Raw genomic sequence first — 20,747 nt, 5'->3', positions numbered from 1 at the left:
TTATGTTAACCCAAACATTTTTTTTCTTAGAATGCAATGTCATTTTTTATCATGAATTTTGTGCTCATGAAAAGGTGCCAGATTGACAGTTCTGTAGAGTAACTCAAGTCCTAATTTTTCCTAGCACAAGTAATAACAGTGTAAACTCTTCCCCACATCTACCCAGTATCAGAGGAACCAAGGTCTATGGATGATGTGTCTATCTGTAACATGGGGGTAGTGATATTCACCCAACTCAACAGTGAGTTTGAGATTCATAGATTTTAGTGACAGAAGGAACCATTCTGATCATCTAGCCTGACCTCCTGTATAACACAGGCCAGAGAATTTCATACAACAGATCCTGTGCCAAGCCCATAACTTCTGGTTGAGCTATGCAATCTTTTAGAAAGACATCCAGACTATATTTAAAGACTTCAAGCAATGGAATTTCTAGTTAGAATTTGTCTATGGATGGAATGCTGTATAAGAGCTAAGTATTATTAATTATTATTATTAGTCTCTGTAACTTACACCACCACTTACACCTTCATTCACTTTGACCTACTGTGTCTGCAAAGTGGATTCTTGTCTGGAAGTGCATGACTAAAAGCATGGGAGGCGCTGTTATACCAGGTCAGTATTGCTTTTACTTTCAGTAATAAATGTTTTATGTGTGTAGTTCTTCCCCGTGTAGTTCTGAGATGCCATGAATCACCCAGAGGCTTATCAGCAAGATGCCTGTAGGCTCCTTTCCTGTCAAGTTCAATGACTTCTGCTCGTAAAGGTAAGGTAAGGGGTTGAGAGGGCTATTTGGATTCTTTAATCCAATCAAGCCCTAGAAAATGACTTCAAGACACGTTTCTTGAAATACAACTATCCTTGGATAATTAAGACTTGTTAAACTTGTAAAATAAAAACACGGCTCCTCCCCATAAGGAACAATTCAGAGATTTTAGAATTACTCTATTACACCCTCATTCTATTTGTTTTCCACCTCATTTCTGCGCATGTTAATTTTGGAACAAAACTAGAGGGTGTTTGGTGGTGGGTGGGGAGGATTTGTCCGTAACGTGATTTGAGCTTGCATGTCTCTCTAGAGGGAGGAATAAAAATCCCTGCCCCACTTTGTGCTACAACGAAAGTTGAGCCTGAACCACAAAGAGCTCACAACGTCCCTGAACATCAGGGCTGTTTATATGTGGGGCTCAGATTTGGACCTATCTCTATAACCGAGTTGGAAAATGGTTCTGAACAGTGCATTGACAGCTACTGCTGAATATGTTTGCTGCTAGGCTAGTTCAAGGGTACATCATTTGCTCTTTCAGCTGAGGGACTTTATGATTGACAAGTATCAGAGGGGTAGCCGTGTTAGTCTGAATCTGTAAAAAGCAACAGAGGGTCCTGTGGCACCTTTAAGACTAACAGAAGTATTGGGAGCATAAGCTTTCGTGGGTAAGAACCTCACTTCTTCAGATGCAAGAAGTGAGGTTCTTACCCACGAAAGCTTATGCTCCCAATACTTCTGTTAGTCTTAAAGGTGCCACAGGACCCTCTGTTGCTTTTTATGATTGACATTCACAAGCTTTGTCGTTTTTTATGTGTGGTTAACAATATTCCATAGGTAGGTACCTTAGTGAAGTAACTGTGTAAGCATGGTCATGAACTAGCTCCATGACACAGAGATGCCACAGGGGTCACATAAAAAACATCTGCAGCAATGAAGTGCACTATTTACTCCATCACTTCACCAGCTACATTCTCTAAACAAACAGGGGATTTTAATTCGATGCAATCTAAGGCCTTACCTCTATGATGCTTAGCCTTTCCACACTGGAACCAACATGGTACTCTGTTGATGTTTCATGATACAAGTCATCTGGAATTAAAGAGGTTTCTAATGTAATACAGCCAGACTCCATTTTATACAACAGCTATATAAATGATGGCATTGGCTGTGGCAGTGGTTCTCATTTTTTTCCACATCAGGATCCACCTTCCACCTAGCCAGATTCCCTCTCCCATTTAGCAATATGGGAACGATGGGGTATGTGTGATCCCAACACTTTTTGGTCACCTCCCAAGTTGAGAACTCATGAACTACGCCATCATTAAATGTCCTAGTAGTTCTCTCTTTTTTAACATGAAGGTTTTTCTAAAGGATATCCAGCTGTAGAACTGAGGACACGGCCCATATTTTTAAAAAAGGGGCCCAATTCAGATTTGGTATGAGCAGACAGGAGCCCACTGAAGGAAATGGAATTGCAAATCGCTAACAGTCTGAATTTGGCCATATGTCTCTTCATCAAGGAGATAACTGTTCTTTTCCAGCAACTAAAGGGCGGCAGTGGGAGAGACCCTTGCACAGCTGTTAGAAACAATCAGCTGCACAGGAGCATGGAAGAGGCTGTTTGAACTCTAACAAGGGAATGGGGTTTGACCTGCTCCTGCATGCGTGGATTTACTTGAATCAGTCTAACTTGATGAGTCTATTTCCTTCCAGCACTTCAAAAAGGCTTAGAGAGGAAGATGTTATCAGATGAGGAGGATACAGGTGAGAAGGCTAAACCTTCTCCTAACAGAAACCCCTGTTGTATGGGGAGGGAGCAAGGAAGAAGAAGGGGTTAAAAAGTCTGAGGAATGTATGGGTGATTTAAGACTGCACCAGAGCATTTAATCATTTTATCAGATAATTGCTTTTGTTATAGTAAGAAATCAAACTGAAATGGAACGTAAGAGAGAGAGTTTGAGAGACAAGATCTCCCTATTCCTAACCCCTGCTTGGACACTGACTCTCTCCGGGGCCTTGGGCAAGTCACTTCTCTCTGCCTCAGTTTCTGCAGCTGTAAAATGGGGGTAACAAATTTTATCTTCTTTAGAGGCTGGTCAGGACGATTAAATTAAGTGACTGTAAAAAATGCTATGTACAGTGTGAAGTAAAAAGAAATAAATTACCCTGGACATCGCATTCAGAGCTTCCAATTTTATCCATGAGATCGTTGGAACTCCATTTGGTGATTTCTTTTGGGAACACCTCTTCGTTATCGGACAAGCCCTCTTTAAAGACAGAACAAATATTTTTATGATACACTTGTATACATGTGTGTGCAGATGTGTGTATGCACACACATACACACAATACAGACAGCATGCAAATTAACTGCAGAGTAAGGCTGGTCACTGGTTGAGTTACCTCTGGTATCACAATGGTCTAGGACTCTTGGCATGGCATAGATACATGTACTACGACTCACAGGTACAATTTGTAAAGTCAAAATGGCTGAAGACTTAGACATTGGATGGTAACAGATCACAAATCCCAGTGATGATTGAACCTGGTGATATTCTAAACAAAAAGAGTTCTCAATCCTTCTTGTAGCTGTCTCCATCGGTTCACGCTGACTCAATAGACCTTCTAGGCTTCAGAGCAACACACAGAGAGTGACAATCCTGGAATCTTATACAGACACCAGCTCTCAGGACAGTGAGAGCAAAATGCATTTTAAATACAAAAGAAGAACTGTTTAAGTTCATCAACAGAGTACACAAGTAATCTGTGTATAGCTCTGAAATGTGCATAAATAGCTTTAAATTCTTGTTAGCTGTTAGAATCCAAGTTTTGGTATTTTCCTTGATGCATTTTCTGTCCTAAACTATATTGTAAACACTGCTGTATGATTTTAAACAGCCTCACTGATTTACCCCTACTACTTCAGATCTGTCTCCTTCTGTCCAAACTAAAACCTTGGCTTGTCTCTCTGACATCGCCTTGTGGATGTCTAGCCACCAGCTCAAGTTCAACGTGCCTAAAACAGAGCTCCTGATCTCCCTCTCCCCAGCCATCCTTGCGATCTCCCTTCTCGATCACTATGGACAACACCATCATACTGACTGTCACTCATGCTTGTACAATGGGCACATCTTCAACTTGGACCTCTCTCTAGCTCCTCATATCCAGGGTGTGTCTAAATCTTGCCAATTTTTCTTGCATAACATCTCTAAGACATAGACTTTCTTATCCATCCACACAGCTAACTCTCTCATACACGCCCTCACCATCTCGCGTCTTGAATACTGCAACATCCTTCTCTCTGGCCTTGACAAACGCAATCTTGCCCCCCTCTTATCCACTGAGAATGCTGCTGCAAACAGTTTTCTTAGCCCATTGGTTTGACCATGTCAACCTTCTCTTTGCATCCCTCCACTGGCTCCCCCTTGTCTGCTGCATCCAACCTCAGCTCTGGTCTTCACTTTCAAGGCCCTTGATGGCCCTCTCTCACTGTCAGGATGTTGACTCTCATCTCCGATCAGCCCATGATACCAGCCTCCATTGCCCATTAGTTACATTTTCTAACAAGCGCCTTCGTGCTTTCTCCCACGCCTCTGCTTAAGCTCAGGAGGAGCTCTGCATAAACATCCACAAAACTAACTATCATCCACTGAAACTCTCCTTTGCCATGATGCCTACAAAAACAACCTGATGAGGGCTGGTGGCTGAGACCACTGCCCATCATGCTGACTGACACAGACTCATTGGGTATGTTTACACAGACCAAATAAAGCTCATGCCAGCAAGTCTCAGAGCCCAGGTCAGCTGACTTGGTCTCACGGGGCTCACACTGTGGGGCTAAAGACAGCAGTGTAGACGCTCAGGTGGGAGCCCAGGCTCGGAGACCCTCCCCCTCACTGGGTTTCAGAGCCTGGGCACCAGCCTGAGCCGGAATGTCTACTGTTATTTTCAGCCCTGCAAGCCCAAGTCAGGTGACCCAGGCTCGGAGACTCGCTGAAGTAGCTTTTTTTGCCGTAGGGTAGTCATACCCATTGTCTCCTTGTGCTCCCTGTCTGTCTGTATCCATCTGTTGTCTCTTGTCTTATACTAATATGGTTAGCACTTTGGTGCAGGGACCATCTTTTTTGTTCCGTTTGTACGGAATGTAATACAATGGGAGTCCTGGCCCATGAGTAGGGCTCCTAAGTGCTACAGTAATACAAATAATAAATAATAAACAAGCACCATGAGCCACTTCAGGAGTTGCTGCATTTCAGGAGTGGATGAAGCAATCCCTACATTTGCCGTACATATCTCCCAGAGGAGCTAGGAAGCTTAGCTGCCTTGTTTGTCTAGCTCTGAGATCTCTGCATTAAAGGGTGCTAAGTATCATTACTGTTAACACCACAACTACCTGAAAGGAATAAAGCGAACCTAATTCCCAAGGCTATTTTGGGCATTAATAAATTTGAATAAATCTAAGCCTGAACCTGGTCACATTTAGGAAGAGTAGCAAGACACCCACTTTGCACAGGCTTTCCACTTTATACTGACCATGGGCTAGAAATCCCAGCCACTAGGCCTAGTCTATACTAGAAGAAATTTGCCAGGATAGCTATATTGGCAAACTCACCTAGAGCATACGCAGCTTATACTGGCAAAAGAGTGCTTTTGCCGGTATAGCTTATACCCCTGAATGAAATAAGCTATATAGGTAAAGCATTTTTTTGCTGGTATAACTACATCTATACTAGGGCTTTACCGACACAAACATGTTGTTAAAAAATTGCACCCCTTGCCAACATTACTGTACTGGCAAAAGTTTAATGTGTAGACCTGCTCAATGGTGTCACTCTGTTCTCTAGATTCTAAGCACATGAGCTAAAGGAGGGAATGGTGCAATGGCTCCTCATTCCTGGACAAGGTCTTGGATGCAATTTTAAGCTGGGTAAAGTGCGCTCTAATAGTATGGTGATAGGCTCCTATAAATGTTTGATGTATGTAATGATGACATCATAGTTTGCTCAGAACTCTGAGCTCATGTCTTAGTAAGTGAAAAATTCTTTCAAATCACATTTGAAAAATGCCAAGTATGGCAAACAAACAGACGTAACTGTATAACACTCCTATTGACACACCGGCCTGATTGTTAGCCAGGAAGTTGTTAAGTTGTTAAGTGATTTTTTTCTTCTTTCAGTTTTGAGACTTGGAAGCTGGAGCATATTAAATATTTGTTTCTCCTACACTGATGAGTGGGACTTAGTAAAAACCCACCAGCAAAATCTGCTCTATTACAAATATTTTTAATTCTCAAATGGAAATGTATGAAAGTCCATTGGATTTGCGGCGTACCAATTATCTTCCTATGAGCTATCACCATTATTCAGTCAAGCACAGCTATCTGCAGGGATAGATTTAATTAAACACAGTTATTAAGTGACTTCATTAGTATTTCTTGTCCAGACTCAAGAGACATAGCAGCAAAGAAAATCTGTCTTGGAAGAGCATTAGAATCTGTGTTACCAGAGCGTGTGCAACATTATGCCTCATACAACTTCCACCTTCATTAAATTATTATTTGTTAAGCATAATGAGCTTGTCAGATGATAGGCACTATATCAATATCATTATTCTAAAACTTCTGACTGCCCACAGTCAGAGGCCAATTCTCTAGCAGACCATCTCTGACTTCTGGCCACTCTTCCCTCTGACACTGAAGAGAAACCACCTTAGATCTGCACATAACACACTGCTTTTGTTCAGCTTTTATGTAATCCTGATTTGAAATCGTATTTATCATTGAAGGTTAATTGTGTTTTAATTGTATTTATCGTTCCATGCTTAGCGATTTGTTTTCCTGAAGAGGTAAATTTAACTGAGTTATAAACATAAAAATGACTGCAATTTCAGCTGTCTCCAAGATGTAAAAGCTATAATCTTCAGATTCACAGGCTAGGGTTCTCTCTTTTTTTGTTGCTTTACAGCTACTAATAAGATCGTTAGTTGCAAGGTTCTTTGGATCAGGAACAAAAAGATTTTGAAACACTATTCTTTTCAGAAAATCTGATAAACAGCTAAGAGTTATATAAAGGGGGTTGAATGCACTGCTGCGGAAAGACTGTATTTTTAGTGCTTTTAATAACACCTCAACCATAAAAGATAGCGACCTGGAAATGGTCATGTCGACATGCTATTTAATTCTTCCAACCCCAATAAAACTTGAGTTGATCTGATTTCACTGCACAGAGAGAATGTACAAACAGGTAACATCACATGATACCTCTGCCAACGGGAATACACCAGAGAAATCGTGTGTGTCAAACAGACAGAGAACAAAAAGGGGGAGATTAAATTCAAAGCTTCTCCAGCAACTTAATCTAAATATTGAACTCATTTCCTTGAGAGGTTTAATTATAGGTCTTACTGCTGCTTTAGTGATCACCAAATATGATATTACTCCTGTTATTATCATTTATTACAGTATAGATATTACTGTATTTTTAACTCTCCTTACCAGAACATGCCAGTGACTGAGAACATGTGGAAAGTCTAACAAGATAAAAATCTTTATAGGCTCAGATTACACTCACTATTCAGCAAGGAAATCTGAACGTATACGGGAAGCACTCATGAGGAACTGAATTCATCATTGACTCATACCCCAATCAACACTTAGTTTCCATGGTACTGGCCCAGCAAGCCTCTCTTACAGTATTCACTGTAAGAAACACTCATTCCATATTCACAAATCCAATGCAGTTGGCATCTAATGAGAGAGCCGTCTGGTCTGCAATAAAGGGTGTAGCAGATTGTCACTACCCAAAAAAACAGTAGTCTTAATATGCATTGTCGAGAACATCGATTTGTGAAGAAAAAAACCAATCAAATTAAGCACATTTCAACCTAGACTGAATAGGATGCAGTCAAAGCAGAATAGGGAGGAATTTTTCATTGGCAGCAGATGAGCTAGATGATTTAAGCAGATGTTGTCCATCGCTAGATTCTATTAGTCAGCGATTAAAAGGTAAAATGCATGGTGGATAGCTATGAGTTTGTTTAGATCAGAGGTTCTCAAACTGGGGGTCGGGACCCCTCAGGGGGTCATGAGGCTATTACATGGGGGGTTGCGAACTGTCAGCCTCCACCCTGAGCCCCGCTTTGCCTCCAGCATTTATAATGGTGTTAAATATATAAAAAAGTGTTTTTAATTTATAAGGGGGGGGGGTCACACTCAGAGGCTTGCTTTGTGAAAGGGGTCACCAGTAAAAAAGTTTGAGAACCACTGGTTTAGATGACTCACTTATATTCATATGTTTACATTGCTATGGTAAAGCCCTGAGGTACAGTTGTTACAGGAGCTATATAAGTTAATAAATAAAGACACATAAAATAAGTTAGCCCTGGCTGATGGGCCAGTGACACTTAGGGTTTCAACCCCGAGCCAACCTGTACTCAAAGCAGCCTCTTAACCTGCAGTCTTACTCTATAGCAGCGTGCTACTTCCCACAAGAAAACATTTGAAGGAAAGCCTGAGAATGTGGGGCATGTTCGTAATATTTGATATCAAAACTTTTCTGAAGTAAATCACTTCAGCTGTACTACTTGCTACGGTCAATCACGAATGAAATACTATTTACAAAATGGTACCAGCAACTCCATTTGCCAGCTCCAGCAGTGCAGGTTAGCCAGCTTGTTAGATGATCATTGGGAGGCTGTTTGGAGAAGGGTGTCTTGGTAGTTAGTGCTTTGTACCAGTGCTGAACTCACTGTCAGTGCTTAACAAATATATACAATACGAGTCCTGTAGAGCAGTGCTTCTCAAAGTCGGGCCGCTGCTTGTTCAAGGAAAGCTGCCGCTAAAGGGCAGCCAGCACATCCCTCAGCCCATGCCGCTTCCCACAGCCCCCATTGGCCTGGAGCGGCGAACCGCAGCCAGTGGGAGCCACGATCGGCCGAACCTGTGGACTTGGCAGGTAAACAAACCGGCCCGGACCACCAGGGGCTTTCTCTGAACAAGCGGCGGCCCGACTTTGAGAATCATTGCTGTAGAGCGGAGCATCCTCCTTTTAGATACACACAGCAAACAGGGCTGGCTCCAGCGTTTTTGCTGCCCCAATAGGGTGACCAGATGTCCCGATTTTATAGGGACAGTCCTGATTTTGGGGTCTTTTTCTTATATAGGCTCCTATTACCCCCCACCCATTGTCCCGATTTTTCACACTTGCTGTCTGGTCACCCTACGCCCCAAGCGGCCAAAAAAAAAAAAAAAAAGCCGTGATGGGCGGCACTTCGGTGGCAGCTCTACCGCCGCTGCTTCATTCTTCAGCAGCAATTCGGCGGCAGGTCCTTCCCTCCGAGAGGGACTGAAGGACCCACCACTGAATTGCCACCGAAGACCCGGACGTGCCGCCCCTTCCTGTTGGCCGCCTCAGGCACCTGCTTGCTGCATTGGTGCCTGGAGCCGGCCCTGACAGCAAACAAAAATATGTGGAGAGAGCTATAGCACACTAAAACACTTCAGGAATTCTTACAGAAAAAAAACTTTCAATGCTGGTGAACTCTGACATCTCCCTTCACTCCCTTTTGCATTTCTTCGTGCAGGCATACAAGCTGTTAATAAGGACTATTACTAAAGACAGACTAGGGTCTCTTCTTACTCAGGCAGGAATCTACTTGTCATGAGCTTTACCACTTGGCTATTTGTAAACAAACAATCTCAGTCATGCTGAATAAGAAATATTAAGAGTTATATCCACAGCTTGTGTAGAGAATTGCAGAATTTTACCCAGGTGCATTTGCACCAAAAAAATACCAAAGTTCCATATGTTAAAAGAACTCAAGATCATTTCATGTTAAAAAATAATCAGACAGATTACATTAAACTTGAAATATTGCCCAGCTGAATGAAACAGTCTGCTGGGTGCTGCTCTGAATTACATCAATGCTGCATAAAACCCTTGATTAGAAAACAATACAGTTTCAAGCAAGGCAGGTGGTCTCACTGCCTGCTCCCCTCCCAACTCCACCCTTTAAGAAGATAAAACAACTGATCACCATTTTGGTTCCACATACCATGTGCATCAAAGAATTCATCATCTGAGCTGTCGTCTGAATCTCTGGCAATGCTCTGCATCCTCCACTCGGATATACTATGGCGGGAGGGGCTTGCTGGAAAAAACAAAAAAAAAGGCGTATGCGGAAAGCTACATAAACAAGGCAGAGTGTTCCTGACATGGTCTTTGCTACAGGAACATAGTCGTGTGCACCTTGTGAAAATCTATCACTGCAGCGGTAGATTAAGGCACAATATTCCAGTGATGCTGGTGTGATGTCAATGTACCACTTTACAAGTCCTGTTTGCTTACTGTGGTTATAACCTGCCCGCAAGCTGCCACATTAAAGCAAGCTGTTTGTATCACTCTTATGCTATTTTGAACGGCAGCTATTTATAACCATTAGTAGGATGTGTAAAATCATTTTGTTTTTAAAGTTTGCAATTAAAAAGGAAACAGTCTGATTTGTAAGCCTTCTTCTCGACTGTAACAGCACACAAGCCATGCTACAGCTTCCACTAACTTTCAGATGGGAAACTACCTGGAACAGTATGGAGAGAAATAATCTGTTTTCTAGAAGGAAATTGCTTCCATACCAATTGGAACAGAGATCTATTTAAACTTTAACTGGGGTGATTTAAATAAAATGCTATCAAACTATTTTTATGGAAGCTCTCAGTGTGCACTATGGACAGATTTACACTAATACAGTGAGAACAAGAGTACATGACAATTCCTTCAGTGTCTGTTTGCCCTCCTTTTCTTACATCTACTTGATCCCTTTCATTTTCCATTTCAAAGTTCATTGTGCTAAGTAAACCTTTTGTGGCATTAGCTTTCAAAATACAATTTAGAAACTAGCTACTGTGAACTCTTTTTAGCTGAGCTCTTCACAGGATACTAAGTCAGCTAAAGTGAAAATCATACACAAAGAAGCAAGAGAGACTGGTTCTCTCTCTCTCAGTTTCACTCATGATTGTGGTGCACCCGTCAATGTTACAGAACAGGGAGCACACACAAAGTACATGTAGCAGCAACATTCTAATGTAACAAAGCAGGGTTACAATTTTCCTTTAGCATACAAAGAACATCGAATGGCTCATGTTATTGTAATGGCTGTATGAAAACTATTTATTCCATTGCTGTAACAGGGTTAAATATGTGAGTCAGATTCTTACGATTCTAATTTTACCTCCTAATTGTCATGTGGAAAGACCACTGTGACCCTGAGCAGAGGCAGTTAATTACAGCTTAGTTGGTTCTGTAGCCCCCGACTATCCCACCATCCACCCCTCTGGGAATAGCGATCAGTGTGATTGGCATAGCCGAGCTAAATGACACTGGAATGACGTCAAATGCACTCGCATGCTAGTTTCTAAAAATAGAGCACGTAATAATATATGGGATGGTGACAAGAGCCCCACTCACACCAGGGGTCTTGCTTAGGCAGTGTAAAACGGATCAAGTCTGCATACAAAGAGAGGGAGTTACTTTCTTGTCAAAGGTAGCTGTAAATCCAGACAGCTCTTCGCATTTATGTATGTGAATATGCTGCCGTTTCTTAAACCTAGCATGAAAGAGGATTAAAATATCTGCATGACGTATTTCCCAGCTCATTGCAATTCACTCCTTTCATCACTTTTTCCAGTAAAATCCATGCCAATCTGAAGTTTAAAAATCATGTTTTGCTATCAGTGAAAACCTTTAAATGAAATCCTGAGAGGTGCTGAAGAACTGCAATTTCCATTGGCCAAGTCTACACCAGGGGACAAAAATGGTGTGTTTTTTACAAGAAGATAGCTAACAAGAGATGTCTCTGTCACTGTAAAATACCAGCACAGCCAAGGCAAGTGGTAGTTTTATCTCCAGGTAAGTGTGTATCAAGTGAAGAGAAGGTTACTCACCTTGTGCAGTAACGGAGATTCTTTGAGATGGTTGTCCCTGTGGGTGCTCCACTTTAGGTGTTTTGGCGCCCTGCACTTCTAATCGGAGATTTGTAGTAGCAGTGCCCTGGTTGGCCATGTGTGCAGCAACCATCTCGCGCCACTCTGAGCGGTTACCCCCGCGTGCGCAGCCAATTGTCCCCCAATTGCTTCTCTAACCCAAAGGATCAACATGAAACTCCGAAGTGGGGAGGTGGGTAGTGGAGCACCCACAGGGACAACCATCTCAAAGAACCTCAGTTACTGCACAAGATGACTAACCTTCTCTTCTTTGAGGAGTGTCCTTGTGGGGTGCTCCACTTTAGGTGACTGTAGAGCAGTGCCCCTCGGTGAAGAGGAGGGGCTTCGGAGTTGATTTGTGAACGGTGGAGAGCACCGAGAATCCAAACTGAGCATCTGCGGCTGATTGTTGCTGTAATGCATAGTGTTTGGTAAAGGTATGGGCTGATGCCCAGGTAGCTGCTTTACAAGTGTCCATGATGGATACATTATTGAGAAAGGCTATCAACGTGGAGAGCGCTCTAGTGGAGCATGCGCAAAGTCCAGAGGGAGCTTGCAGATCATAGTTTTGGTAACATCATTGGATACAGGTAGATATCCACTGAGAAAGTCTCTGCTTGGAGATGGTTTGACCTTGGGAATGTCCTGTTGTGGATACAAACAGTCTGGATGATTTTCTAAATGTTTTTGTTCTGTCTATATAGAACGCTAGCACTCTGTGGACGTCCAGCATGCGGAAGGAGGCCTCCCTGTTGTCAGCGTGCAGTTTGGGGAAAATACAGGTAAGTAAATGGGCTGGTTGAAATGGAAGGGGGTAGGAAACTTAGGATGTGGTCGTAGGATTACTTTGTCTTTGAGAAATGTGGTATAAGGTGGGTGCGCCATTAGGGCACCAGCTCTTCCACCCTTCCTGCTGACGTGATAGCTACTAGGAAGGCAACCTTCATGGATAGGTGCAACAACGAGCAGGTCATTAGTTGTTCAAAAGGTTTGCCCATGAGGGCATGGAGAATGAGATTGAGATCCCACATAGGAGTTGGGTCCCGTAATGTGGCATAACTGTTCTCTAAGCCCTTGTGGAAGCGCTTAATGGGTGAGTGAAGATGGTGACTCCATCCACCTTAGTGTGGAAGGAGGTGATGACTGCTAGATGGACTCTGAGTGAGCTAGTAGATAGGCCCGACTTTTTTTAGTGTCAGTATGTAATCGAGGATTATGGGTAGGGGGGCTGATTGTGGAATAATCTGCTTGTCCCGGCACCAGGTACAGAACGGTTTCCACTTGTGCGTGTATGTCTTTCGTGTGGTCAGCCGCCGGCTGTTCAGTAGTATGTAGTAGTATGTCTTGTACTTCCTTGGAACAGTCTGTCTCAAGTCCTGTCATCCACAGATCAGCCAGGCCTTGAGATGGAATATTGAAATGTTGGGGGTGATGAAGGCATCCTGTGTCAGCAAATGAGGCATGAGGAAAAGGATTCATGGTGGTGTCCCAGCCATCTGTTTCAGGTATGGGAACGACGTTTGTCTGGGCCATGCTGGTGCATTGAGGATGACTCTGGATTTGTCTTGCTTGATCTTGTGAAGGACACGGCTCAAAAGGGGGATTGCGGGGAAGGCATACAACAGTGAGGCTTCCCATTTCAAAGGAAAGGCGTCGCCCAGAGAGTCGTGTCCCAGCCCGGCCCGGGAGCAGTACTGCGGGCACTTGGCATTGTGACCCATTGCAAAAAGATCTATTGAGGGGAATTCCCATTGTTTGAATAGAGTTTTTAGGATTCCGGAATCAATCTTCCACTCGTGCATTTGTGAAAAGTTCCTGATTAGTTGGTCTGCTGTAGCATTCTGGCATCCTGGTAGGTAGAATGCCATGCTGTCTATGTTGTTGGAGATGCTCTACTGCCAGAGGCAGACTGCTTCTGCACAGAGTGGATAAGATCGGGCCCCTCCTTGGCAATTTATACAAAACATAGTCGCCAAGTTGTCTGTAAGAATCTGGACAGTCCTGTTGCAGATTAGGGGGAGAAAGTGATGGCAGGCACTTCGGGCTGCAAGTCAGACAGCATTTGAAACCTGGAGAGCCAGGGATGTCTGAGAGGCTATGCTGAAAGCAAGAATGGGAATAGTTCCATCCTTATGCCTCTCTTGTTGTTGGGTAATTACCCGCCTGAGGTGGGGGAAAGGTGAGGACTAGGAGAGGAAATGTTTTTTTGTTTTTTTAATGGTAAAGAAAAATTTAAGGCGAAATTAATAAAGAAAGGGTACTAGCTGGGGACAGAACTGAAATAATAGAAATATCGAAAGCTGTGAGGCACTGCTGTCGTTCCGACCGAAGCCAAAGGCGGAAGAGAAGGAACTGGGGGACGGTTGGCTGCACATGCAGGGTAACTCCTAAGAGCGGTGCGAGATGGCTGCCGCATGTGTGGGGCCAACCAGGGCACTGCTACTACAAATCTCTGATTAGAAACGCAGGGCGTCAAGACACCTAAAGTGGAGCACCCACAGGGACACTCCTTGAAGAAGAACTGTAGGTTGTCCAATGTGGTTCACTTCGCCCAACTACATCAAAGGGATGAATTCTGGCCCCAAGGACTTCAATAGGCCATGTTTTCACCCTAGGATTTTACAGTGAGATAGCTACCCTACTGCAAAACACACACAACTTTTTTGCTACTGTAAACCCTGCCACTGTCTTTGATGTGACTTGTGCCTGACGGAAACACTGACTAAAGATGTCACGAGTCATCTTTTCCAAAGAGTGGGTCAAGAAAATGAGGAGTGTACAGTAAAGGATACTTGAGAGAATGTGACTTCCTACTGCACAGGGGAGATTCGTGGGTCTGAAGTGAGTCCTTCAATGAGGTTCATTGGAGCCTCTTGGACATTTTTTCCTGCATGGCATTTAAAAGGAAATACAAACATGATCCATGGTGGCATCTGATCTCCTTAGCCATGGATGATGGTTAGAGGACATTAACAGCAGCAAAATGCAACAGCTGTCATTCACCTCTCTCTTCACCGACAGTGGTGACCTGCATTATTTTCCCCAAAGGCCAATTATGGTGCTTAGCTGTGCAAACTACATTGCAGCAGCCTGGGAGCCAACCCCCTCCTTAGAAATGAACGACAAGCAGTAACATTTATCGCTGACCAGGGAGGATTATGCCTGTCACTTTAACTGTATTTCAGAGAAATCCAAAGCAGGAGACATGGACTCTAACAATTAAACAGATCAAGGCCTATTCAGTGACTCTCTCTCTCTCTGCATCTAGCATTTCACATCAGACAGGCACATGTCCAGAGAGAGAACATCGCCTGAGGAATTAAACCTTATAAAAATGTCCATGTTACTAACAACAGGGACTAATCCCCCCCCCCATGGTGCCCTGCTTGTTTTCTTTTGACAACAATCACTGCCACCAGCTCTCACTGCCTTTCCTCATTTCCCCTTTTTGTAATTTATTTAACTTCGACGGAATTCATGGCAATGTCATTTCAGGAGCCGCTGTTGCAGCATGGGCATAACCCTCAACACAGCTCCACCAGAGGGGACTTTCACACCAAATGCACAGGCTAAAGAAGTGAGTCAGTTAGCTGGTAGCAATAAATAAGCTCTGACCCATCGTATGGGCTAGTCACTGAAGTGAGACATGATCACATTTACCCAGCATGTTACATCAGCACACTTTATGCTTGAACCAAGGCAAGAGTTGTATGTTTTTTTCCCAATGCAATTAATCCCATTACAAACATCTCACCTCCTCTTTTTGAAGATCGCGAGGATTTGGAAGACGTGGACCATTGCTTGGTTATCCCTCTCCCAGACACGGCTTCACCAATATTACTAGCAGCGTCTGCCGCGTCGACGGAGGACATGGCGTTGCTTTCAGCATCATTCTCGCCTGGGGAGTCTTTGGTTCCGTGCTGCTCTGCCTCACTTTCACTGTAGCTGAACTGGGCCATCTTCTGAGCCAGCATCAGCTGTGCCTCCTTCTCGAGCTGCCGGATGTCCTCGATGGTGAGCCCATACCATTCATCCTGCCAGCACCACGCCTGCCGGTGGGCTCTCACCATTACCTTCCGAAGGCCTGCAAAGCAACAACAAGCCAGTGACCAGCAAAGCTAACACACTGCAGAAACTTTATTCATTTAGTAGAAGTCTCTAAATCACCACTGAGTTGATTTTAGTGGCATTAATTACACAGAGCTAACCAATCTGCCATAAAGGGGTCTCTGCTAGGAGGGATGTTACCAGCCATTTGAAAACTATACAGACTGGTCAGTTCACTAACCCCTGACCACAGTGGCCCAAAGCTGACACTGCACAGACGTTCAATGGGCCAGAGTCTGGACCACTAAAGACAATGCAAGTTTTGCCACTGATTTAAATTGGGGATGGTTTAATATAATCCAAACCCAGAGCTGGATTTCATGACTGGCTCCTCTCTCTATATATAATGAGCCTAACTAAAAAGCCAGACCCAGCTACAACTCACACTCTGAATTTTGGGAGGTTTGAAGTCTGGATCCAAATTGTGTAGGTCAGGTATATCCCTGGTCAAAGCTTTGCCTGGCTTCCTATCCAGGAGAGTTTCAAACGGTGCTATCAGGTTTTCCCATGAATATTGCATGCAGCTCTACTTGTGGGCAAAATAGAATAATGAACATGAGCTTCCAAACTAGTGGCACAGGAGGAGAGAGAGAAGGGGAAATAACACTTTATTTCACAACATACAGGCTTTTTTTTTAACTGATGCATTAGAAACATCTAGTGGATAATGACATCATTTAGCATTTTACTCCAATGCACCACATTTCCGAAAGGGAGATCCTTCCAAACATCCACAAACATGAACAATATTTATGACTGTGCTGCAGAAACTTTCTTCCAAAGTTAAACATGATGGCCACCATTACCAGGACATTAAACTTTAAAGCAGATGTCATTGTTTGGGATTTTCAATGAGGACTACTTAAAATCTCATGGTAGATCATGCCCTTAAACTGGTGATTATCTCTGATGGATGCACAGGACATACAAACAGCACATTCCAACTTTCAAGTCTTTTACAAACATTAACAAATTCATTCTCACAAACCCTTCAAATAAATAACATTATCCCCACTTTACATATTGGGAAACGGAGGCAGAGATGGGTTAAGGGACTTGCCCAAAACAACAGAGGTGAGATTGGAAGTCCAGAGTTACTGGCGCTTCGATTATTGTATAGAGTCCCCACATTTTGAGTGGGAATGAGACTACACAGGAAAGCTCTGCAGACAGTCCACCATTCCAATGAGGCCTCTGACCTAAGATCACTGGCCACAATTGTGCTTCTGACATAATGAGCCACAGAGAGGTCACTGAACTGCCCCAGGATTATTGAAGCCAATTAACAATTAATTAAGGGGGGAAAAACAGTCAAGGCCGTGGGTAAAGACTGGCTCTCTCAGCCCTACAGAGAATAGAGATGGGACAGACCTAGTAAAGCCATCCTCCACTCCCTCTGCCCCTGCCGAAGGCAGAATTGCTCCCCACAGAATACAGTTTCTAGTTGTTTGTCTGAAGTGATATTCACAGCTTCCTTAAGAAAGCCATTCTACACTCTTAGAAATCTAACTACCACAATGATTTTCCAGATCTTCAGTCTAATGTTACTTTTGCTTAGTTATCTATCCTTTTGTAGCAGCCTAAATCATTCCTCTCCCTTCAGTCGCTTGCACCCTTTAATTATTTGTAACGTTACCTGATACGTCTTCCCCCCACCCCCTGTGATTGTTTTTATACATATATTTGATTCTTTCTTTCCATATAAGTCATTCTCTCCAGCCATAGGCAGTGTTGTTGCTATTCATTCTGGTGAATTCTCTATCAGATAATGGTGCTACAGTCAGTTTGCCAAGCACCACGAAGTCACTTATTGCCTCTGATAGAATGACTCAAGACAAGGCAGCGGTATATTGGGTCATTGGTTCTTGTGTCAGATCGGTCTGAGCTCACCGTATGCTCAGGCTATGTTTGCAAAATACAATGCCGTGTATCAATGTTGTGTGCGCGCTTGCCAGGCATCCAATGCCCTTTTTCAAGAGGTAATTTCATGCAACACATGCATGTCCTAGCCACCGCATTGTGACCTTTTGGGGGCAGGGCAGCAGTGATTAGCATCTCAATTCTGTTCAAATTTCCCCCCACCCTCGGCCAATTTGATTTTGTTTCACCAATCAGATTATTTGTCATGGACTTGCTGGGGAACTCTTTAGCTATGGGTGTCACCTCCAATGCCTTTCCCAAGAACAGCTGGACATTCAGCAGCTATAAACAAGGCTTAAACTGCCAGTCACATATCCCCCTTTTTTTGTGGCTGAGAGTTTATAGCCAAGAAATTCTTTCACTAGTTTCAACTGTATTGTGCTCTGTTCTGCCACAGCTGTGGTTGAGATCTACTATGGGTTGGAACTGGCACCTTTTAGGACGGTGGCAGCACTCTGAAAACGGATTGCTTAACCGCCTTGAGAAAGGGTGGGTGCTTGGTCTGATCACAGTGACCCTTCCAGCTCCATCTCAATGTTGGAAGCCTGCTTCCTCTGCCTGCCCCTATTCCAGAACTCGGGAGGCTCGTTAGCATGACAATCTCTGCTCACACTACTGAATGCAACCTGGATATAGTAATGCCTCAATTGCTCTGCTTCTCTCACAGAAACTCTCTGTGTAAAGGCTCAGACAGCTCTGATCACAGACCTTATTTTAATCATTAGGACCAAGAAAATCACATGGGATAGTAAGCCAGTCTCCTTTAATTCCTCTTCACCTCCCTGTCTCACTCCCCTTCCCTTAGATTATAGGAATTACATGTATAACCCCCATCCCAACAATGAGAGAGCAGTCCTCCTCTTCTGTACTAGAACTGGATGAACAGTTTGGCTGGAGATCTAAATCACCTCTTCCTACAGCACTATTCTTTTGAAAATGACATTGCGGGGCTCCCTGTTTATTGTGTGTCTGTCATTCCAGACCAAAAGTTTTCATTTAACCAGTAAATAAATGTTTTTTTCTATCTGCCAGGCTGAAGACTCAACCTGGGACAGGACAATTAAGCTGGGCATGGCTCTCTCAGGCACAGGACAAGATCTGGAGGCAGTGTACAATTTGACCTCCGGAAAGAATCTTTCTTGCTGTCCATGGTCTAAGTTCTTACCTGGCCCCCACTGCCACAATATTTGAGCATATCACAAACATCACTGAATTTATCCTCAACACCCCTCTGCGGTAGAAAAATAATATCGTGGCAGCTTGAGAACTGTGGCACAGAGGGACCATGTAACCTTTCCGAAGTCACAAAGGAAGTCTGTGGCTCAACTGGGAATTGAACCCTGACTTTGAGTGTCTGTCCAGTGGCTTAACCACAAGACCATCCTCCCTATGCACGAAGGGATTCCCAGTTCCACTGCCAGATCCCAGGAGAACTTTCTGGGGCTGTCAGAACAAAAAGCATTTTACTTTTAAGCTGGGCAAATGTGATCTAGAGTCAATAAGAGCAAATAACCATGGAACTCCATGATGCTATTTTTACAGAACAGAGCTGGAACAACCTAGAACGTTGCAACAGACACTGCTGAGCAAACCACTATCACATGGTAATATGGGTCAGGGTCAGGTTTGCTGAACTAGATGGATGTAACCTTTACTGAATTGTTTTCTTTCACTTTTGACACTTTTAAGGTACATCTACACTGCAGTTGGCAGCATGTTTCCCAACTCAAGTAGACTTACATGCACTAGCCTGGCTTGAGCTAATGCACTAAAATAACAGTGTAGCCAGGGGTAGCATGGGTGGGCTGCTTGGGCTAGCCCTGTGAGTACGAACCCGCCTGGACCCCTAGGGGGTATGTACTTAAGAACGGCCCTACTGGGTCAGACTAAAGGTCCATCTAGCCCAGTATCCTGTCTGACGACAGTGGCCAATGCTGGTGCCCCAGAAGGAATTAACAGAACAGGTAATCATCAAGTGATCCAACCCCTACTGCCCATTCCCAGCTTCTGGTAAACAGAGGCTAAGGACACCATCCCTGGGTGGCTAACCCGAGCCACCACCATGTTAACCCCAGCTACACTGCTATTTTTAGAGCATGGGAGCAGGGCCGGCTCCAGGCACCAGCATAGCAAGCAGGTGCCTGGGGCGGCCAATGAAGAGGGGGGCGGCACGTCCAGACATTCGGTGGCGGGGCCATCACTCCCTCTCGGAGCGAAGGACCTGCCACCGAATTGCCGCTGTAGAATGAAGCGGTGGTAGAGCTGCCGCCGATCGCGGTTTTTTGTTTTTGTTTTGTTTTGGTGCTTGGGGCGGCAAAAATGCTAGAGTCGGCCCTGCATGGGAGCTTGATCCTGTCTAGTCAAGCTGGGAAGCACTCTCCCAGCCTCAGTATAGACATATCCGTAGATTGGAATGCAACAGACTGGTCCAATAACATGAAGAAAAGCTAGTGCTACCATGTAGTCTCCCAAAGAGCTCTCTTTTTCTCATAAAAAAGACGAACAGTAAGGGAGAATCAGAATTGATTTTCATCTTGAGAAATTTATAGAGAACAAATTGTCACAAAGCCCTGGCTTGTCTCATTCCAGTTCTCACCTTCATTTATGGAATGAGCACAACCCTATTTGTCCTTATGCAGGCAAGACACCCACTAAAGTCAATGTGAATTCGGCCTATGAAAGAAATGCAGGAACAGTCTCTTTATGGATAAGCACCAAATACCTCTTCAGCCTACATACTAATAATAGTTAGTGTGGTTTTATTAACTCTCCAGGGAGTGCAACGTTTTGACTAAAACAAATAATATTGCCGTATTTTTGAGTTAAGAAAAGACTAGTATCTCTGAGTTGATTTAATTGTAATATTTTCCACTGTTTTAGGACAGATCATCCCTTGTGATTATCAGCAGGCGGTGGACGTTTAATCACTTGTCTTTCAAACTTGTCATCCCAGCTAACTCTGTTACAGTCAAATTA

General features: G+C 43.7%; 1 protein-coding gene across 3 annotated transcripts in view; it reads right to left on the bottom strand.

Annotated features, from left to right (window-relative positions):
• PITPNM2 (phosphatidylinositol transfer protein membrane associated 2) overlaps positions 1 to 20,747 on the bottom strand; it is a 96,494-nt gene that overhangs the window by 39,731 nt on the left and 36,016 nt on the right. For all 3 annotated transcript variants that reach the window (XM_065417677.1, XM_065417676.1, XM_065417678.1), the window contains exons 5-8: positions 15,499 to 15,828; positions 9,821 to 9,916; positions 2,935 to 3,036; positions 1,788 to 1,858 (exon numbers count right to left, since the gene is read on the bottom strand). In XM_065417677.1, the coding sequence (XP_065273749.1) occupies positions 1,788 to 1,858; positions 2,935 to 3,036; positions 9,821 to 9,916; positions 15,499 to 15,828 (599 nt within the window). The remainder of the gene's footprint in view (positions 1 to 1,787; positions 1,859 to 2,934; positions 3,037 to 9,820; positions 9,917 to 15,498; positions 15,829 to 20,747) is intronic.

This window comes from Emys orbicularis, chromosome 16 (assembly GCF_028017835.1).
Source record: "Emys orbicularis isolate rEmyOrb1 chromosome 16, rEmyOrb1.hap1, whole genome shotgun sequence".
NCBI classification, from domain to species: Eukaryota; Metazoa; Chordata; order Testudines; family Emydidae; genus Emys; species Emys orbicularis.
The sequence above is the reverse complement of the archived record's forward strand: the minus strand, read 5'-3'. Positions and strand labels throughout refer to the sequence as shown.